This window comes from Caretta caretta, chromosome 19 (assembly GCF_965140235.1).
Source record: "Caretta caretta isolate rCarCar2 chromosome 19, rCarCar1.hap1, whole genome shotgun sequence".
NCBI lineage: Eukaryota > Metazoa > Chordata > Testudines > Cheloniidae > Caretta > Caretta caretta.
In genome coordinates, this window is record NC_134224.1 from 14,750,400 (window position 1) to 14,772,148 (window position 21,749).

Below are 21,749 nucleotides of genomic sequence, written 5' to 3' on the forward strand. Positions count from 1 at the left end.
GTCTTGATGATGTTATTAGTAATAGTATTAAAATATCGCCTAGAGCTCCTAACGAAGATCAGGACTCCCTCGTGCTAGGTGCTGTACAAACACATAGCAAGAGACAGTCCCTGCCCCAAAGAGCTTGAAATCTCAATAGATAAGAAAGACAAAAGCTGGGAAGGGAAGCAAAGTTGAAGTGACTCATGTCCACGGTCACACAGCTGCAGAGCCAGTTGGAAATTTTTTGACTCTGTGTTCTCCATGGAAATGCACAGATGAGATGAGCATGATTTGGAGTGTCACTCGTACAGCTGGGCAAATAATTGATTTTTCAGTGTGGTGGCAGTTCCGGGTGGGTAAAAGGTGCAGGTCAAAGCAATCTGGACTGCCCGGTGAATTGAAGAAATCCATTTTGTGTTTGGATTGGGGATTCCAGCCTGGGTCTTCCTAACCCCCAGACTAAAGACTGTATGGGGGATGGGAGGGGAAGAAAACAGTGTCACCAGCACCACAACCACTTCTTCCTTCTCCTCTGACTGATTCGGGAATGGCCAAAACTATTTGTGTCAAATTTGCACATAGTGTTGGGTTGACCAAAACTGCATTTGTCAGAGAAATAAACTAAATGTCTGAAAAAGTTCACCCAGGTCTAGCTACTTTATTCCTTTATTGCTTGCTTGTGGTCCTACTTGCAAACATGATTAGCTATAAATGGAATCTTATTACTTGGGGAATCTTCTCTCTATATTTTGCTAACTTAAGGGGAAAAATAAAATTTTAACTGATTTTAACTCCCCTTAGCTCTGCAGAGCTAACACTGCTCTGGGAGTACGAGCAGGAGTCTATTTCCCTTTCATGCATTGTCAACAGCACTGGGTAATACATTCCGATCAGTTTCCCCTGTGCAACTTTAATTGATTGCTAAAGTGTATCGAAAGCACTCTTTGGCTGGCCAGATCTTTATCCCTGGAAATGATGTGCAAGAAGGAAAAAATCTGGCTAGACTCTCAGATTGTTTAGGAGTTTGCAGGGCCAGCAGTTAGAATCTTTTTACTTGCAAATGATGCCCATCTGATCTGGAGTCAGTGAGTTAAAATAAACCTAAAATCCCACAATGGCATTTTTAATAGAGTTGCTTTTAAGAGGAAAGCTGCTCATTTGCTATGTTCCTCCAATTGCAAGGATAGCACTCTACAGAAGCCAGACAGCCAGGGATTGAAGCCATTAGCTTTTTATTTAAACTCATTTTTCAAATCACACAAGAAAAGCAAAACCACAAAGACTTGGAGGTGTAAAATGGCAGAGCAATATTGTAACGATCCCAGCGCTTCCAACAGCCAGATCACACACTCTAACTCAGTAGCATAGGCTGGCAGGCTGAGCACTGCACTGCGGTTCACTCAGAATCACCTGCCTTTTGCTGATCCTTTTCCCATAGGACTTCATTAAAAGCTGCTAAATTTCAGAATTGGGCTCTCTCAGCAAAAAGCTTTTTTCGGTTCTATTTCCTACTCTGCAGGTCCAATTCTTTTCTCAGCTAGAGAGGTGTAAATCGGGAGTAGCTCCTTGGAAGCAAACCGAGCTGTGCTGGGATGAAACCAGCATTAGAGGACAATCAGATCTGACACTTCTATTTTCACAGCAGAAACTGAGGTTCTTATGAGCTCCAAGTCCGTTGAACCAGAGTGAGTCTGGTGCAATATAAGCACGCTATCACAGTAACAGAGGCATTATTCAGTGAGGCTGAGTATCTGCCAGTTGAGGCACAAGAGCTAAAAGGCATTCATAGCAGCAGAGACGTCTTCCCATCTCAGTGGCTGGGGCTTAAACTCCTGAGTAGGGCGGTGGTGACTCCTTGGAGGACAGTTCTACGGCTTCCTCGTATGACGGCAGCATGACCTGGGAGGAAGAAATCATTAGAGTCCCAGACTTGCTCTGGAAACAGGAAAATGTTTCGATTGGATTTTACCTACTGTGTAAAAAGGAGTACTTGTGGCATCTTAGAGACTAACCAATTTATTTGAGCATAAGCTTTTGTGAGCTACAGCTCACTTCATCGGATGCATTCACCGAATGATGTAGCTCACAAAAGCTTATGCTCAAATAAATTGGTTAGTCTCTAAGGTGCCACAAGTACTCCTGTTCTTTTTGCAGATACAGACTAAAACAGCTGCTACTCTGAAACCTACCTAGTGTGTGTTTCTTTCCCCAGGGCAAAGGAGTGGGGCGGGAGTGACAAGGCTTATGAAGGACAGAGGATTGGAAAATGAAGGCATGTGGTAAGGGCTGAATCCAGAACCTCTGAACCAAAAGACAGAAAGCGCTACAGCCTGAGCTAGATGACCCAGCTCTGTTAGTGCAACAACAGTAGCAAATTCATAAGCCTCTATGTAGTCCAGCCACAAGAGTCAGAGCCACGGTGTCTGGACTCCACATTCCCCTGGCTGGACAGTTATCAGAATTGGTTGAAATTTCCAATTTGAGACACAAAAACAACAAAAATGTTTCAACTCAATTTTTCACAATTTTTTTTGAGGGAGGGTTTTTTTTTGTGGGGGTAGGGAGGTTACTGCTTTTCAACCATCTTGACTATCGATCTATTTTTATGGCGTGTCCTTATGTTTTTGGAGTGGCCTTTCAGCAGCTACACACAGAATCCCAGAGCAGCTTCTGCTAAAATGGTCAGCTGTGAAACACTTGAAAATATTCCAGTTAGACTTTGGCATTAACACCCTATTGAAATGAATGGGGAAGTATCACAGCTCGCTTAGATGCCTATCCAGCAAAGTACTTACCTTTGAGTTTAAGCATGTGCATAGTACTAATGAGTACAAGCAGGAGTCTATTTCCCTCTCGTGCATCATCAACAGCACTGGGTAACACATAGTCCTAACCGTAGCGAGACTGCTTATATTCTTAAAGTTCAGCACGTGCTTTGCTAGGGCAAGGCCTTAGAACAACTGATTCAGGCTGCCCGTAGATTCAGCAAGACAGCTCTGCATTGGTTCACATGCAGTATCTTCTATAATGGAGAAGCCTTGATTCAGCACTACAATATTCCAGTTTTTCATGCATCCCAGTGTAACTCCACTGACTTAAATCGTTTTACACCACATTAAAATTGGAGTAACGTGGGGGTGAATCAGAGCTCTAATGGTGGTTAATGAAAGCTTCAATTCTGCCTGCTGCTGTGCCCCATAGAATCATAGAATCATAGAATATCAGGGTTGGAAGGGACCCCAGAAGGTCATCTAGTCCAACCCCCTGCTTGAAGCAGGACCAATTCCCAGTTAAATCATCCCAGCCAGGGCTTTCTCAAGCCTGACCTTAAAAACCTCTAAGGAAGGAGATTCTACCACCTCCCTAGGTAACGCATTCCAGTGTTTCACCACCCTCTTAGTGAAAAAGTTTTTCCTAATATCCAATCTAAACCTCCCCCACTGCAACTTGAGACCATTACTCCTCGTTCTGTCATCTGCTACCATTGAGAACAGTCTAGAGCCATCCTCTTTGGAACCCCTTTTCAGGTAGTTGAAAGCAGCTATCAAATCCCCCCTCATTCTTCTCTTCTGCAGGCTAAACAATCCCAGCTCCCTCAGCCTCTCCTCATAACTCATGTGTTCCAGACCCCTAATCATTTTTGTTGCCCTTCGCTGGACTCTCTCCAATTTATCCACATCCTTCTTGTAGTGTGGGGCCCAAAACTGGACACAGTACTCCAGATGAGGCCTCACCAATGTCGAATAGAGGGGAACGATCACGTCCCTCGATCTGCTGGCAATGATCCAACTTATACATCCCAAAATGCCATTGGCCTTCTTGGCAACAAGGGCACACTGCTGACTCATATCCAGCTTCTCGTCCACTGTCACCCCTAGGTCCTTTTCCGCAGAACTGCTGCCTAGCCATTCGGTCCCTAGTCTGTAGCTGTGCATTGGGTTCTTCCGTCCTAAGTGCAGGACCCTGCACTTATCCTTATTGAACCTCATCAGATTTCTTTTGGCCCAATCCTCCAATTTGTCTAGGTCCTTCTGTATCCTATCCCTCCCCTCCAGCGTATCTACCACTCCTCCCAGTTTAGTATCATCCGCAAATTTGCTGAGAGTGCAATCCACACCATCCTCCAGATCATTTATGAAGATATTGAACAAAACCGGCCCCAGGACCGACCCTTGGGGCACTCCACTTGATACCGGCTGCCAACTAGACATGGAGCCATTGATCACTACCCGTTGAGCCCGACAATCTAGCCAGCTTTCTACCCACCTTATAGTGCATTCATCCAGCCCATACTTCCTTAACTTGCTGACAAGAATACTGTGGGAGACCGTGTCAAAAGCTTTGCTAAAGTCAAGAAACAATACATCCACTGCTTTCCCTTCATCCACAGAACCAGTAATCTCATCATAAAAGGCGATTAGATTAGTCAGGCATGACCTTCCCTTGGTGAATCTCCATCTCCATCCAGACCCTGCCTTTTAGTGATGGACACCAGGAGCTGGCGTTCGGAACTTCTCACCTTCTCAGAAAACTCTGGCATGACTTTCACCTCCTCTCTCTTGCTGCCTTTAATGTACTTGTAGCATCTCAAGACGCATTTGAACATGCAGGCCTGAAAATCAAAGGGGAAAAGAGGTCTGTCCTTGCGTTACTGCCTTTTCATTCCTGACAACAATCAGTCACTGCTGTACTGCCCTAGATCTGCCACTGAACTGCTGCTATTCCTTTGAATTGGAGGCCCTGAAGTACTGTCCACCACACTCTCTGGAACCCTGATGCAGCTGTCTCACCGTGGGTCCATTGCTCTGTTGAATGCCCACCTCTGAGTGGCCCAAGGAGTGCCAAAAGCTCCCTAAAAGTGTGTGTGTGGAGGCGCACCGACGCCTGAACCATGCCCCCACCTCCTGCACTGCCCTGAGCCCCTGCATCATTCCTTCTCCCCAAGCCCCCACCCTCGCACCACGCATTCGCCCCAAGATCCCGCCCTTGCACTGCTCCTTGTGCTGGAGGCCCACCCTTGCACTGCTCCTTCCCCCAGGCCCTGCCCCCACCCCACCTCTTCCCCCCAAGACCCTGCCCCCCCCACACTCCTGTTCCATCCCCCCCCCCCATCGCTCGCCCTTACAGCCGGTGAAAAGTGATGGGACCATGGCCCTCTGGCACCCCCTATTCTGGTGCCCCTGCCACACCGGTCTTGATTCTGCAAGGTGACATGGTTAAAGTCAAGCAAGTGCTTTGAGGCTTTGATGGATCAGGGACAAGATTGGCCAACAGAACTGAACCCAAAATTGGGAGGCAGGTCAATGTATTTTTCTTTGATTTTTTTTCCTGAGTGGGGCAGTCGCCCAGAAAAAGCACTGTGGGCCATAACCTTTGCCTCTCAGCCCTCCAGGAGAAACACGAAGGACACTTTCCATCAGGAATGGACCTGAAGTTCTGCCCATTCCATTTATTATACTTTCATTAGTTCCACTTTTCTGGTAAAATAGCCTCTGGCCTTGGAGAGTTTTACAAGATGAAATAAATAGAGTTTTTCTAGGAAAATGAATCAATTGACAGACTGTGGCACAAGACAACGTACCGTATTAAATAAACTTTTGCTTTACTATGTGCAGTGAGGCAAAGTCATGCATCTCTTATTTTTATTGGCGTGTTTTTTAAAATGCACTTTGGAATGTGCTTTGAAATAAACCCCAAACAGAGTGTCAGAAAAAGACTAAGGATGGGATTTTCAAAGGAGCCTGAGGGAGTTAGATGCCCAAATCATAAACCACTGAGATAAATGCACTTTTCTGGGACAACGCAGATCACAAAGCTGAGGCCACAGCATGTGGGAGCTGAGACCAAACATTCTCAGTCAAGGGGATCCAGCTGTGGTACAAACTTCCAAAGGAGATCAGGTGAATCCAGAGCCTGAGCATCTCTAGGAAATGCTGCAAAACCCTCTTCTTGGAAAGGCCTTTGTGCTGTAACAATGGCACTTCACAACCCTGGTGTTAGGAAATAGATATTCAGGCCTGTCTGTAAAGGCCTATACTCTAAGAATTTAGGTGTATTCTTATCACTTAGCTAGTTATAGAGGTATAAAAGAAAGAATCAAAATCACTGTTGGCCGGTGTAAGGGCCTTCTCTTACTGTGACAGTCTGAGGCCCTATGCTTAGGCTAAGGCCTTTGGCTAAGCAGCAGAGGCAGCCATAAGCTGGGACGTGAACGGTCACATCCTCACATTCCAACCTAGTCACATTGAAATATGGTGCTATTGGGCTGTTAGGAATACAATCCTGTCCTGATAATGCCCATCGCCTCCAGAGAAAGGGAAGTGCCTAGAAGATGTAAAAGGAAACTTAGTTTGATAGCATCCTGTCTGGCAAGAACTCACTTATCAATAGCTGGGATGTGAAATCCTCATTTCTGTGGTTGTTGTATCATTGTAGTCCCCATTTCCCTATTGTTTGTCTGTGTAATCTCTGTCTGGTTCTGTGATTGTTTCTGTCTGCTGTATAATTAATTTTGCTGGGTGTAAACTAATTAAGGTAGTGGGATATAATTGGTTAAATAATCATGTTACAATATGTTAGGATTGGTTAGATAAATTTCAGTAAAATGATTGGTTAAGGTATAGCTAAGCAGAACTCAAGTTTTACTATATAGTCTGCAGTCAATCAGGAAGTAAGGGGGGGGGGAATGGGAACAGGGAATGGGGGTGGGGAAATTGGAATCATGTTTAGCTAAGGGGGGTGTTGGGGACACTGCGGTATGGCCACTAGGTAACTCGAGGGGATGGAAGACCACGAGTGTCGATGAAGCCCGCTCGCACTAGGCCCAGGTGTCCTTGGCCCCCCTTCCCGCCTGGAGGCACTCGTAGCAGCTCTGCGTACTATGCCCAAGTGTCCTTGCCCCCCCCCCCCCCCGCCTGGAGGCACACACAGCAGTTATGCTGAGAATCTGCAACAATATGCTGCGGAGTCAGACTGCCTGAAACTAAGCAAGGCCACACAGGGGAGATATGGAAGAACAATGCTGAATAAAGCAGCTTTATGTATAGTTTAACAAATGATACAGAGAACCAGGGAACTAGCCGGGAACTGGATTGGCTGGCTATATGGATACTTAGGGCAGCTTGCTATTGGATAAGTATGCTGGGAAAAAGGATGTATAAAAGCCTGTGTAACTTCCTGCTCTGTGTACAGGATTTGACATTCAAATCTCCCTGTACCTTTTTGAAGCTTCAAATAAACTTTTCTGCTTCTCCACCCCGTTGTGATTATTGGGTGTAGCACACCGGGTACCGAACCAACTTAAGCTGTTGTTCAGCCTCTCAGCACTGGGTGCCCGCAACAGGGGGGGAATGGGAACAGGGACACAGGTAAGGCTCTGTGGTGTCAGAGCTGGGAAGGGGGACACTAAGGAAGGAAACTGGAATCATGCTTGCTGGAAGTTCACCCCAATAAACACGGAATTGTTTGCACCTTTGGACTTCAGGTATTGTTCCTCTCTGTTCATGTGAGAAGGACCAGGGAAGTAAGTGGGTGAAGGAATAAGCCCCCTAACATCTTGGTGCTGTGACTCGGATGCATCGCATTGGATAGGTGAGTGGCAGCCTGTAAGTCCTGCTCCCCAACAGTCCGCACAGCTGCTTGGAGGGGGTATAGTGAACTCTCGTGATGGTAGTTGCGGGTTCTGGCAAGCCAGGGTAAAGGATTTTTTTGATAAATGGATAAGGAAGAACCAGGGCCCATACCAGGTGCAGGGGTCAACCTGAGATGAGATTAAAAAGGAAATGGAGGCAGTGTTAGGGGACCCAGAGGGATGGGGGGTGGCTGAGGAGCCTACCCTCCTTTGGTATATGGGTAGTGGAAGAAGGTCCCTACCCATGGGGACTGAATGCCTTACAGGGAAAGGAGGCACTTCAGCGTGCTTGTGAGAGGTTTGAAGTAAGGGCAGCATTATGGGAAGCTGCCGGGAATCTTTCAAGTTAGGTGCTGCTTCAGCAAGGGCTGCCGAAGGGTTGTAAATTAGTTAGGGGTGGTTAAAGATGATTTGGCACAACAGGGTTTAAAGTCAAAAGCAGAGTTAACAGACGACCTTTAGAGACTGGAGCTGGGACTTGGTCCTGGGGGAGTGGACAGAAAGAAGTTTCAAAGTGCAAAATGGCAGGGTTTGCAGGAGCAGGTAGCAACCCCCACTCTTCTCCCAGAGCCAGAATGAGAACCTGGGGATGAGGGTTCCCAACTGTTTCAACCCAGGGAGCCTACTCTTGGCTCAGAGCTAACTATATCCTTTTCTTCTTTTCCTTCTTTTTCTCGGTTTACTTAATTTGCTGCTGGTAGCCTATACTTTAAACTGACCTGACAGGCTTAATTGGCTTCTTTCCACCTCTTTCCTCTCCTCTCCCCCCACCTTTCCACACTTTTGTTTTTCTGAAGTTTTAATGGAGCGTATTTTGGATACTTATGTGAAAAGTTTTTGTTTATTTTGGACAAAGTATGACGGAGGTCTGCTGTATTCCACTGGAATTTTTGGAGTAAAAGATCCATGGGCAGACATGGAGACAAATGTTTTACTGCTTCTTTGAACAGTCTCAGGGTGAAGACAGCACAGGTTAAGGCATCTGTGTGGCAATAATTGTACTTGGTGGCTAAGTTACAGACAAATTGCACTACCTTAAAGAACTAACTGTAGGAGTAAGTGATTTAAAGAAGTGAGTGAAAAGTTACAAATACCTTTTGCAGGAATTGATAATACAGGGTTTGCAGGAAAGTAAACATTTGGGAGTTGTGGAAATGGTAAAAGGTAACTGTTGTGAAGATGTTAAAAGAGTAACAGTTGTGGTGTTACAAGAAGGAAGTTTTTGTTTAATGATAAAACCCAGTTATATAAATGTAACTGTATGTGCAACTCTGTGCAGTCACATTGGATGGAAGCTTGGTAATTAAATTATCCAAGGGGATCAGGTAGAGTGGCTACTACCACAACTATGCTTCTGTCCCCAGAAGACTTTACAGTTATTCTGAGGGAAAATGGGCCCTTTTCCCACAGAAATGGTCTATAAGGGATTGCTGCAGGCAGCAGGCGGAGAGATAATCTGATCAAAATTATTTGACTATTGGGTAATGTAATCAAAATCACTGAAGGAATGTAAGGGCTTTCTATTGGAACTTAACTTGGCTGCCCCTGGTTGTGCCCAGTTGTCCAAGATGGGAGTGTAATCGGGGTACAGTTGTGTAAAAAGGAGTAATCTGATTACCTGTAAGGTATTCACCATCTTGATTACAGAGGTGATTCTTTTACTTTTTCTTTAATTAAAATTCTTCTTTTAAGAACCTGATTGCTTTTTCATTGTTCTTAAGATCCAAGGGTTTGGGTCTGTGTTCACCTATGCAAATTGGTGAGGATTTTTATCAAGCCTTCCCCAGGAAAGCGGGTGTAGGGCTTGGGGGGATATTTTGGGGGGAAGACGTCTCTAAATGGGCTCTTTCCCTGTTCTTTGTTTAACATGCTTGGTGGTGGCAGCATAAGGTCCAAGGACAAAAAGTAAGAGTTTGTACCTTGGGGAAGTTTTAACCTAAGCTGGTAAGAATAAGCTTGGGGGTCTTTCATGCAGGTCCCCACATCTGTACCCTAGAGTTCAGAGTGGGGAAGTAACCTTGACACCCCCTAACACCTGTCCCTGCCTGCTGCTCATAAACCCCACCATTGACACCCCTTCAACCCAATACGCCCACTCAACGAACCAACCAAAACAATTACCCTGAAACAAATCAACCAATGCCACCCTCCGCCCCCACAGATCCCACCCTTAGCAGAGTCTTTACCCCAAAAAGGGAAAAGTGCCAGATGCTCCATGAATTCCACTAAGGACTCTGCTATTGATTTTACATGGAATGTGCTATGCTAGTGAGTGGCAGTATAATACCCTGAAATAGAGAGGGTGAGAGAGAGAGATACTCCATTGAAATTCGGAGGGACTTGAGCACCTAAATCTCTTAGATTCCATTGCAAACCTCGCCTATTGGACAGAGCCTGCAATCCATGATATCAGCCCCACCTGGGATATCTGCACTAGAGGTGATTCATAGATTCATAGATTCATAGATATTTAGGCCAGAAGGGACCATTATGATCATCTAGTCTGACCTCCTGCACAATGCAGGCCACAGAATTTCACCCACCACTCCTAAAAAAGACCTCACACCTATATCTGTGCTATTGAAGTCCTCAAATTGTAGTTTGAAGACCTCAAGGAGCAGAGAATCCTCCAGCAAGTGACCCGTGCCCCATGCTACAGAGGAAGGCGAAAAACCTCCAGGGCCTTCCAATCTGCCCTGGAGGAAAATTCCTTCCCGACCCCAAATATGGCGATCAGCTAAACCCTGAGCATATGGGCAAGATTCATCAGCCAGATACTACAGAAAATTCTTTCCCGGGTAACTTGGATCTTACCCCATCTAAAAACCCATCACAGGCCATTGGGCCTATTTACCATGAATATTTAATTACCAAAACCATGTTATCCCATCATACCATCTCCTCCATAAACTTATCGAGTTTAATCTTAAAGCAAGATAGATCTTTTGCCCCCACTACTTCCCTCGGAAGGCTATTCCAAAACTTCACTCCTCTGATGGTTAGAAACCTTCGTCTAATTTCTAATCTAAATTTCCTAGTGGCCAGTTTATATCCATTTGTTCTTGTGTCCACATTGGTACTGAGTTTAAATAATTCCTCTCCCTCTCTGGTATTTATCCCTCTGATATATTTATAGAGAGCAATCATATCTCCCCTCAACCTTCTTTTAGTTAGGCTAAACAAGCCAAGCTCCCTGAGTCTCCTTTCATAAGGCAAGTTTTCCATTCCTCGGATCATCCCAGTAGCCCTTCTCTGTACCTGTTCCAGTTTGAATTCATCCTTCTTAAACATGGGAGACCAGAACTGCACACAGTATTCCAGGTGAGGTCTCACCAGTGCCTTATATAATGGTACTAAAACCTCCTTATCCCTACTGGAAATACCTCTCCTGATGCATCCCAAGATGACATTAGCTTTTTTCACAGCCATATCACATTGGCAGCTCATAGTCATCCTATGATCAACCAATACTCCAAGGTCCTTTTCCTCCTCCGTTACTTCTAGCTGATGCGTCCCTAGCTTATAACTAAAATTCTTGTTATTAATCCCTAAATGCATGACCTTACACTTCTCACTATTAAATTTCATCCTATTCCTATTACTCCAGTTTACAAGGTCATCCAGATCCTCCTGTAGGGTATCCCTGTCCTTCTCTAAATTAGCAATACCTCCCAGCTTTGTATCATCTGCAAACTTTATTAGCACATTCCCACTTTTTGTGCCCAGGTCAGTAATAAAAAGATTAAATAAGATTGGTCCCAAAACTGATCCTTGAGGAACTCCACTGGTAACCTCCCTCCAACTTGACAGTTCACCTTTCAGTAGGACCCGTTGTAGTCTCCCCTTTAACCAATTCCCTATCCACCTTTCAATTTTCCTATTGATGCCCATCTTATCCAATTTAACTAATAATTCCCCATGTGGCACAGTATCAAACGCCTTACTAAAATCTAAGTAAATTAGATCCACTGCGTTTCCTTTATCTAAAAAATCTGTTACTCTCTCAAAGAAGGAGATCAGGTTGGTTTGGCACGATCTACCTTTTGTAAAACCATGTTGTATTTTGTCCCATTTACCATTGACTTCAATGTCCTTAACTACCTTCTCCTTCAAAATTTTTTCCAAGACCTTGCATACTACAGATGTCAAACTAACAGGCCTATAATTACTTGGATCACTTTTTTTCCCTTTCTTAAAAATAGGAACTATGTTAGCAATTCTCCAATCATACGGTACAACCCCTGAGTTTACAGATTCATTAAAAATTCTTGCTAATGGGCTTGCAATTTCTTGTGCCAATTCTTTTAATATTCTTGGATGAAGATTATCTGGGCCCCCCGATTTAGTCCCATTAAGCTGTTTGAGTTTCGCTTCTACCTCAGATATGGTGATGTCTACCTCCATATCCTCATTCCCATTTATCATGCTACCATTATCCCTAAGATCCTCTTTAGTCTTATTAAAGACTGAGGCAAAGTATTTGTTTAGATATTGGGCCATGCCTAGATTATCCTTGACCTCCACTCCATCCTCAGTTTTTAGCGGTCCCACTTCTTCTTTCTTTGTTTTCTTCCTATTTATATGACTATAGAACCTTTTACTATTGGTTTTAATTCCCTTTGCAAGGTCCAACTCTACTTGACTTTTAGCCTGTCTCACTTTATCCCTACATATTCTGACCTCAATAAGGTAGCTTTCCTTACTGATCCCTCCCTTCTTCCACTCCCTATATGCTTTCTGCTTTTTCTTAATTACCTCTCTAAGATGCTTGCTCATCCAGCTTGGTCTACAACTCCTGCCTATGAATTTTTTCCCCTTTCTTGGGATGCAGGCTTCCGATAGCTTCTGCAGCTTTAATTTAAAATAATCCCAGGCCTCCTCTACCTTTAAACCCATAAATTCTTCAGTCCAATCCACTTCCCTAACTAATTTCCTTAATTTTTGAAAGTCAGCCCTTTTGAAATCAAAAATCCTAGTTGCAGATTTATTTTTGTTAATCCTTCCATTCAGTTTGAACTGAATTAGCTCATGATCACTTGAGCCAAGATTATCCCCTACAACCATTTCCTCTATGAGGTCCTCATTACTCACCAAGACCAAATCTAAAATGGCATCCCCTCTAGTCGGTTCAGCAACTACTTGCTGAAGGAATCCATCAGCTATCACATCTAGGAAAATCTGAGCCCTATTATTATTACTAGCACTCGTCCTCCAGTCTATATCTGGGAAGTTAAAGTCTCCCATGATCACACAGTTTCCATTAGTATTTACTTTATTAAAAACATTAAAAAGGGCTCTATCCATATCCAAATTAGATCCCGGCGGTCTATAGCACACCCCAAGCACTATCCCAGGGGAGGCTCTAATAGTTTTCTTCCCCAATTTAATTGTTGCCCAGACAGACTCAGTCATATCCATTTCATCGCTTCTTATTTCTTTACATTCTATCTCATCATTGATATACAGTGCTACTCCACTGCCTTTACCTTTATTTCGGTCTTTCCTAAACAGCACATACCCTTCAATACCTGTAGCCCAGTCATGACTACTATTCCACCAGGTCTCTGTTATACCTATAATATCTGGTTTCACTTCCTGCACCAGTAACTCTAGTTCCTCCATTTTATTACCTAGGCTCCTTGCATTAGTGTACAAACATCTTAATTTTTGCTGTTTGGCCTCACTCACATTCTGTACCCTATTAGGCACGGTTATTTTACTACCAGTATAACCTATTAGACTTGTATCTACACTGCCCTTCCTCCTACCTACAGCTGTATCCACTCTTACTTCATTTTCTTTCCACTCTATGCTAAATTCTGGCGTGGAGATTACCTGGACATCTCCCAACCATCTCCCCCAAATTCCTAGTTTAAAGCTCTCTTAATCAGTTGTGCCAACCTCCATCCTAGAAGTCTATTTCCTTCCCTACTCAGATGAAGTCCATCCCGAGAGAACTGTCCTCTATCCATGAATGCCTCCCAATGACCATACATCCCAAAGCCCTCCTTATAGCACCACTGCCTAAGCCATCTATTGATAGTCATAATCTTGTCACACCTTTGTTGCCCTTCTCTAGGAACAGGCAGAATCCCACTAAAGATCACCTGAGCCTCAATTTCCTTAAGCGTCCTCCCCAACCTAGCATAGTCTCCCTTAATACTTTCCAGCGAGAATCTAGCTGTATCATTTGTTCCCACATGAAGGATAATTAGGGGATTCTTTCCCGCTCCCTTTAGAATCCTTTTCAACCTCAGGTCTACATCCCGTATCTTAGCACCTGGAAGACAGCACACCCTCCTATTTTCTGATGATGGAGTTTGCCTGAATTTCAGCCAGTTTCAGTGACAGCGGACTCTTCCCCTAAAAAATCTGACTGTGTCTGAAAATGTCAGGTATGCCCAGGTTAGGCTCTGAATTCTGGGTCATCCGTTCTTAAGATCACTCAGGGAAATATCAGTTTGCAAATAAAGAAGGAAGCAAAATTCGAGGCCTGCCGCTATGTCCTTAAAAATGGAGTTCGAAAGGGGGTTAAAGTAGGACGAACCAATATGGAGCCCAAATGCCAAGTGTGACGCTTTAAATTCAGGCCTGCAGCCAACTACCTCTTGTAATTGCAGGGTGGCAGAGGGCAGTTTTATTGGTGGTTAGAAACCCAGTTAAAACCATCTTTCAGCCTAACAGCAGGATGATGGAATGTAAGCCATTCCAGCCAGGCCAAAGGGAGTTAGGCACATATCTGCCATCCAAATTCAATGGCGCTTGGGCACCTAACTCCCTTAGGTGCCTTATGAAATCCCAACCTAAAGCTCCTTTGCATTGTGGGTGAGGGTCCAACTGGAGGGTGCTGTCAGCTGTCGGGCAGTTTGGTTAGGGGTCAGGGAGCTTGTCCTAGGAGTTGTGGGACTCAGGAGGTTGTGAGCGCTTGGTGGGAGGAGGATGAACTGGATGATGTGATGGGGTGTGGCCCACCCCCAGCCCTGACAGGGTTAACGAGAGGCCAGTTAGGTTACCTGGCATCACCTGTGAGAGTGAAGGCCAGCAGGGGAAGGGTTGGGATACAGATAAAGCCAGGACACTGAAAGCAGAAAGAGGACTGCAAAGACAGGAGCCTACAGCTACTCCTCGGGAGGAGGGTGGTCACTCAGAGAAAGCCAAGTGGGAGGGGAAGCACTGGGATCCTGCCCTGGAGTAAAGGGTCTGACACAAGGCTAGGAGGGAGTGACGGCACCATGGGAGTAGGGTAGGCTCCCATGGTAAACCCAGAAGCTGGAAAGAAAATGTAGAGAAGGCTAAAGGGTAGGAAGGAGCTCAGGGAAAGATGAGGACTGAGGACCTGGATTGCTGGTCCCTGGGCTGGAACTCGGTATGGGGCAGGCTCGGGTTATTCTGCCAGCCCCTGGCTTAGTGGCATAAAGGCCTGAGCTGGGGCTGAACACCAGCTGGAGACGACATTCAGACAATTGGACTCCATAACCCTGGAAAGGGTGACCTGGCCGGAGGGCCAAGTTACCAGCAAGGGACCACTTGACACAGCGAGAGCGGCATTCCCCGACCTGGGTGCCAGGAGGCATGCTAGGCAGGAGTGGGGCCTTGTGAAAGTCACAGGAGGCAAGGAAAGGGCTGAGCACTTATCACTAGTTGATGGACTGGTGGAGGGAAATGGGAGCTATGGGAGAGTGTAGGGAGCTGTGAGTGAGGAGATGGGGCTGGCCAGGTCTATGACATTTGGATCAAACCCCTCACTGCCCAGCCATGAGAACAGGACTGACCCAGCAAACCGGAACAATCCCAGCAGATTCAGGATCTGGTCACTCTAGCCATTGAGGAAGAGAGAAGCATGAGCACATGTATCTGCACACATTTATTTGCAAGGAAAAGGCTTGCAGGGCATAGACCTGTGGGGGTTGCTCAGAGACAGGTCTGGCCCTCAGTGTCACTCAGAGCCTCCACACTAGGGTCTCATTCTATATGTCTACACAGCCGACGGAATCGAGCCTCCCAGCCTGGGTCGACAGACTTGAGCTCACGTTACTGTGCTGAAAATATCTATGTAGACAGCGTTTTAAGCTCCAGCTCAGGCTGAAGTCCATCCCTCTCCCCAGGCTTCAGAACCCAAGCCGCATCATCTACACAGCTACATTTAGTGCCATGGTGTGAGCTCAAGTCTGTTGGACCAGATGATTGCATGGTCTGTGTAGATGTACCAACTGAGTGAAACTGTGGAGATGAACCTGGGCAGGAAAGGTAAAATATTGGCTGCCTTCTTCTTTCAGTGCCACAGGCAGCTGGTGCATAGAACATTTCTGGCATGCTCCATCTATCCTGGAAATATGGAGCTATAATGCTCACAGCCCAGAAGCAAGGAGTCTCATCTGGTTAGGGGGCAGATGGTGCTTGGCCATGGGGTAGGTGGACAACAGGGAGAAAGTAAGGGGAGCTTCCCCCTCCTTACGTCCCCCCACAAAGGGACCAGCAACAATTGCAGTCCCTTCTAGCACCACCAGGTGTGCTGACCACCCCAAAGAAGCGGGGAAGGAGCCTACCAGACAGGTCAGAATAGCTTGAACATCCTTCCAGGAGTGCTCTTGGAGAGTGCGGATCCCACTGATTTCAGCAGGAGCGGTGTGCGTGTATCTCAGGGCAAGATTTCACTCTAGCTGTATGTACAGCCCAATATTATAGGCCTTACTCTTCCTTCAGGCAACTGACTTAATCTGCAGTAGGACAAACTGTAGCCCTTTAAGGTCTGCGCCTTGTTGGGGTGCTGACGGTGCCTAGCAACTGACAAGAGCAGGCCCTGAACCTGTGAAATCTCTACAGTCTAGGCCCCTAGAGCAACAGAATCAAAGCAAATGTGCTCTCTCATCCAGACACACCAGAGGTTTTTCAGGTGGATTCCACAGGAGATCTGACACAAGCTCTTTGGTTTCTCTCCCCCGGCTATATCAAATATTGCTCATGACCTTACCGGAATGTTTAGAAGGCCCAAACATGGTCACTTCAGCACTTCATTCAGCTCCGACTCTTGCTAAAGTTGCAGGGAGTTACCTGCATTTAATCTTAAAACCCAGGCAGCATTCTAAGTGTAGTTGTCTGCATCGTGTTTATAGACCCCTGCTCTGATTTGCAGACCCCCGGGTGCTCAGAGCATGGATGCCAAAGAGCAATAGCTGTGCGGCTCAGTTCCTTGTCAGAGTTACATTGGCACTTGTAGCTCCACTAGGCAGTGAAACAAGCACCAGGCTCACAGTCCCGGTTGGTTACCCAGTCTCTTCAACCCATCCAGCAGCACAGCACCAGCCGCAGAGAGAAATAATACAGAGCAAGCACCAGGAGCCATTTGGGGAAGCCAAGGTGCTGTCAGCCGTAATGGGACATGGCTCTACACCACCATGCCCAGATAGCATTGGACTGAATTGAGGGGAAGGCGTGCCAGGAGCACGGCAATTGCGGTGAATGCATGTCATGTAATTCTCATTGTTCGCAATCTGGCAATGGGCTGAATCATAGAATATCAGGATTGGAAGGGACCTCAGGAGGTCATCTAGTCCAACCCCCTGCTCAAAGCAGGACCAATCCTCAACTAAATAATCCCACCCAGGGCTTTGTCAAGCCTGATCTTAAAAACCTCAAAGGAAGGAGATTCCACCACCTCCCTAGGTAACCCATTCTAGTGCTTCACCACCCTCCTAGTGAAAAAGTTTTTCCTAATATCCAACCTAAACCTCCGCTACTGCAACTTGAGACCATTACTCCTTGTTCTGTTATCTGCTACCACTGAGAAAAGTCTAGATCCATCCTCTTCGGAACCCCCTTTCAGGTAGTTGAAAGCAGCTATCAAATCCTCCCTCATTCTTCTCTTCCGCAGACTAAACAATCCCAGGTCCCTCAGCCTCTCCTCATAAGTCATGTGTTCCAGTTCCCTAATCATTTTTGTTGCCCTCCGCTGGACTCTTTCCAATTTTTCCACATCCTTCTTGTAGTGTGGGGCCCAAAACTGGACACAGTACTCCAGATGAGGCCTCACCAACGTCGAATAGAGGGGAATGATCACGTCCCTTGATCTGCTGGCAATGGCCCTACATTTACATCCCAAAATGCCATTGGCCTTCTTGGCAACTGTTGACTCATATCCAGCTTCTCGTACACTGTAACCCCTAGGTCCTTTTCTGCAGAACTGCTGCCTAGCCATTCGGTCCCTAGTCTGTAGCAGTGCATGGGATTCTTCTGTCCTAAGTGTAGGACTCCGCACTTGTCCTTGTTGAACCTCATCAGATTTCTTTTGGCCCAATCCTCTAATTTGTCTAGGTTCCTCTGTATCCTATCCCTGACCTCCAGCGTATCTACCTCTCCTCCCAGTTTAGTGTCATCTGCAAACTTGCTGAGGGTGCAATCCATGCGATCCTTCAGATCATTAATGAAGATATTGAACAAAACCGGCCCGAGGACCAACCCTTGGCGCGCTCCGCTAGATACTGGCTCCCAGCTAGACATGGAGCCATTGATCACTACCCGTTGAGTCCAACAATCTAGCCAGCTTTCTATCCACCTTATAGTCCATTCATCCAGCCCATGCTTCTTTAACTTGCTGGCAAGAATACTGTGGGAGACCATGTCAAAAGCTTTGATAAAGTCAAGGAATAACACATCCACTGCTTTCCCCTCATCCACAGAGCCAGTTATCTCATCATAACTGGCAATTAGATTAGTCAGGCATGACTTGCCCTTGGTGAACCCAGGCTGATGGTTCCTGATCACTTTCCTCTCCTCTAAGTGCTTCAGAATTGATTCCTTGAAGACCTGCTCCATGATTTTTCCAGGGACTGAGGTGAGGCTGACTCGCCTGTAGTTCCCCAGATCCTCCTCCTTCCCTTTTTTAAAGATTGGCACTACATTAGCCTTTTTCCAGTTGTCCGGGACTTCCCCTGATCACCATGAGTTTTCAAAGATAATGGCCAATGGCTCTGCAATCACATCCGCCAACTCCTTTAGCACCCTCGGATGCAGCGCATCTGGCCCCGTGGACTTGTGCTCATCCAGCTTTTCTAAATAGTCCCAAACCACTTCTTTCTCCACAGAGGGCTGGTCACCTCCTTCCCATGCTGTGCTACCCAGTGCAGCCGTCTGGGAGCTGACCTTCTTCGTGAAGATGGAGGCAAAAAAAGCATTGAGTACATTAGCTTTTTCCACATCCTCTGTCACTAGGTTGCCTCCCTCATTCAGTAAGGGGCCCACACTTCCCTTGACTTTCTTCTTGTTGCTAACATACCTGAAGAAACCCTTCTTGTTACTCTTAACATCTCCTGCTAGCTGCAACTCCAAGTGTGATTTGGCCTTCCTGATTTCACTCCTGCATGCCCGAGCAATATTTTTATACTCTTCCCTGGTAATTTGTCCAATCTTCCACTTCTTGTAAGCTTCTTTTTTGTGTTTAAGATCAGCAGGGATTTCACTGTTAAGCCAAGCTGGTCGCCTGCCATATTTAATATTCTTTCCACACATTGGGATGGTTTGTCCCTGTAACCTCAATAAGGATTCTTTACAATACAGCCAGCTCTCCTGAACTCCTTTCCCCCTTACGTTATTCTCCCAGGGGATCTTGCCCATCAGTTCCCTGAGGTTTTCAAAATCTGCTTTTCTGAAGTCCAGGGTCCGTATTCTGCTGCTCTCCTTTCTTCCCTGTGTCAGGATCCTGAACTCGACCATCTCATGGTCACTGCCTCCCAGGGTCCCATCCGCTTTTGCTTCCCCTACTAATTCTTCCCGTGTGTTGAGGGGGTGTTGAACTGCCCATGCCTGATCTCACGCTAATAAAGAACTAATCGTCATAAGAAATGACACCGACAATTGATTTTTAAAGTACGTTAAAAATCCCCACCTGCCTCCCATCCCACACCATGCCTGCAGATTTGTTTCTGATAGCTCCTCTGCGCTTTTCCCTGTGGGTGGTGGAGGGGAAGCTAGTTAGCTTTATGATACAACATATTTAAGTCTTCATCAGACCCAGGTATCTATTAGTGTACATGGCTGGGGAGGAAATATACGGCTCTGGAAGGGGATGCTCTGCAATTCTGGCCTTCTGTTTTCCTCCTCTCCTGTACACCCATCATCTCCAGAAAAGCCTGTATAGCATCGCTTGAACAATAGGCAGTAATTTTAATAATACCAACAACACTTTGCATCTCTAAAGCTTTCTTCATCTGAGGATCTCAAAGCACTTGATAATGATCACCTCTCCCTGCCCCAGGGATAGATAAGTATAACATCTAGCACTTTTCATCTGTAGATCGCAAAGCACTGCCCATCTTTAATATATTTAGCCTCCTGTGCTCCATTTCACAGATGGGTAACTGAGGCTCAGAGAGGCTAAGTGACTGGCTCAATGTCACACAGGAAATCTATAACAAAGCAGGGAACTGCACCCACGTCTTCTACATTGTAAGCTAGTGCCCTCACCACCGGGCCGTCTGGCTCACTTTGCACATGGGAAACCCAAGTCACAGAGTGGTTAAGTAACCTGCTACAGGTCACCCAGGAAGTTAGTGGCATACAGTGGAATAGAACCCATGACTATGGCCCTACCAATTTCATGGCTGTGAAAAACATGTCATAGACCATGAAATAAGCCCTTCCCCATGAAATCTGATCTCCCTGTTGCTTCTGGGAGTGCCCCAGCCAGGGGGCTCCTAGCTGCAAGTCCCTGCTGGGTTGGGGAGAGACAGGACTTGTCCTTCCCTTGCATGGCAGCTCTGGGGGCGGGGGGGAGAAGAGGGGAGATAGGTCCACTTCCAGATACCTTTTGGGTTGAGACCCCCAGGGTTACAACACTGTGAAATTTTAGATGTAAACAGCTGAAAATGTGAAATTGACCAATTTTAAACCCCTCTGGCCATGAAATTGATCAAAATGGACTGTGAATTTGGTAGGGCCCTAGTCATGACCCTCTCTTCTCTCGCCAATGACCCTCTTCTTCTCTTCGCTTTCCTGCACGGTATGTTCTGTTTTGGAAGAGAGCATAGAGGACAGAGCTATGGGGCATTAATGTCAAGTTAGAAGGCGAACAGATGGCACCAGATATACAGGAACCACGATGTTTGAATGGAAGGACAATAAATGCTTGCAATGGGCCAATAGGCAAGGCAATTGAGGCAAAAAGATACTGGGTTGGCCCAGGGGGCCTTGAGATGCTTTCCTGGAGGGGAACAGTGAATTGAAACTGATGAGCTTAAATGGACCAAATGGCCTTTTTAGATCTACAATATTTCCATTTGTAACCATGATCCCCATCAATACTCTCTCGCTTGGAACTTGTCCCTTATTTGAATAGCCACGGCTGCTTCTGCATCCAGCCCTCAGTGTCAATATGCACCAGAGGAAAGTGAAGGGAATATCACAGCACCCGGATTGTGAAGCTCTAGGTGACATGTCTTTGTCAATTTCAGGGAGCAGAGTGGCATTATGCTGTCAGTCAGGAGTAGCAGAGATTCACCTGTCATTGCCATGGCGAGTGAGAGCCCCCTCAAAGGTAAATTTAATCTGAGAAGCAGATGTAACTTCCTAACTGTGAGATCAGTCAAGCTGTGAGATGCCTCACAGGGATGTGATAAAATATATTTATATCTTAGGTCCTTGTAGTCCCCTCTCTGTACCCATCTGTTGTCTCTTGTCTACGATTGTAAACTCTTTGGGCCAGGAACCATCTTTTGGTTCTTTGTTTGTACGGCACCTAGCATAATGGGCCCCTACATGCCACATGGTGATGATGATGCCAGCCATTCTCAACCTCTTACATGCAGTGACCCCCTATTACAACAGGCAAAAGTTTCAGGATTCCCCTTCGTATGGCACACATCGCGGAAATCTATTTGTGACACTACCCACCTCGTAGGGCCCACGTCTCCTCTCACTAGCACCATAGAATCATAGAATATAGAATATCAGGGTTGGAAGTGACCCCAGAAGGTCATCTAGTCCAACCCCCTGCTCGAAGCAGGACCAATTCCCAGTTAAATCATCCCAGCCAGGGCTTTGTCAAGCCTGACCTTAAAAACCTCTAAGGAAGGAGATTCTACCACCTCCCTAGGTAACTCATTCCAGTGTTTCACCACCCTCTTAGTGAAAAAGTTTTTCCTAA

At 46.0% G+C, this 21,749-nt stretch overlaps 1 protein-coding gene across 1 annotated transcript in view; it reads right to left on the reverse strand.

Moving 5' to 3' along the window:
- Window positions 1-1,197: 1,197 nt before the first annotated feature.
- LAPTM5 (lysosomal protein transmembrane 5) overlaps window positions 1,198-21,749 on the reverse strand; it is a 52,407-nt gene continuing 31,855 nt past the window's right edge. Inside the window, exons 7-8 of the mRNA XM_048826202.2 lie at window positions 4,502-4,594; window positions 1,198-1,881 (exon numbers count right to left, since the gene is read on the reverse strand). Of these exons, the coding sequence (XP_048682159.1) occupies window positions 1,807-1,881; window positions 4,502-4,594 (168 nt within the window). The 3' untranslated portion in view covers window positions 1,198-1,806. The remainder of the gene's footprint in view (window positions 1,882-4,501; window positions 4,595-21,749) is intronic.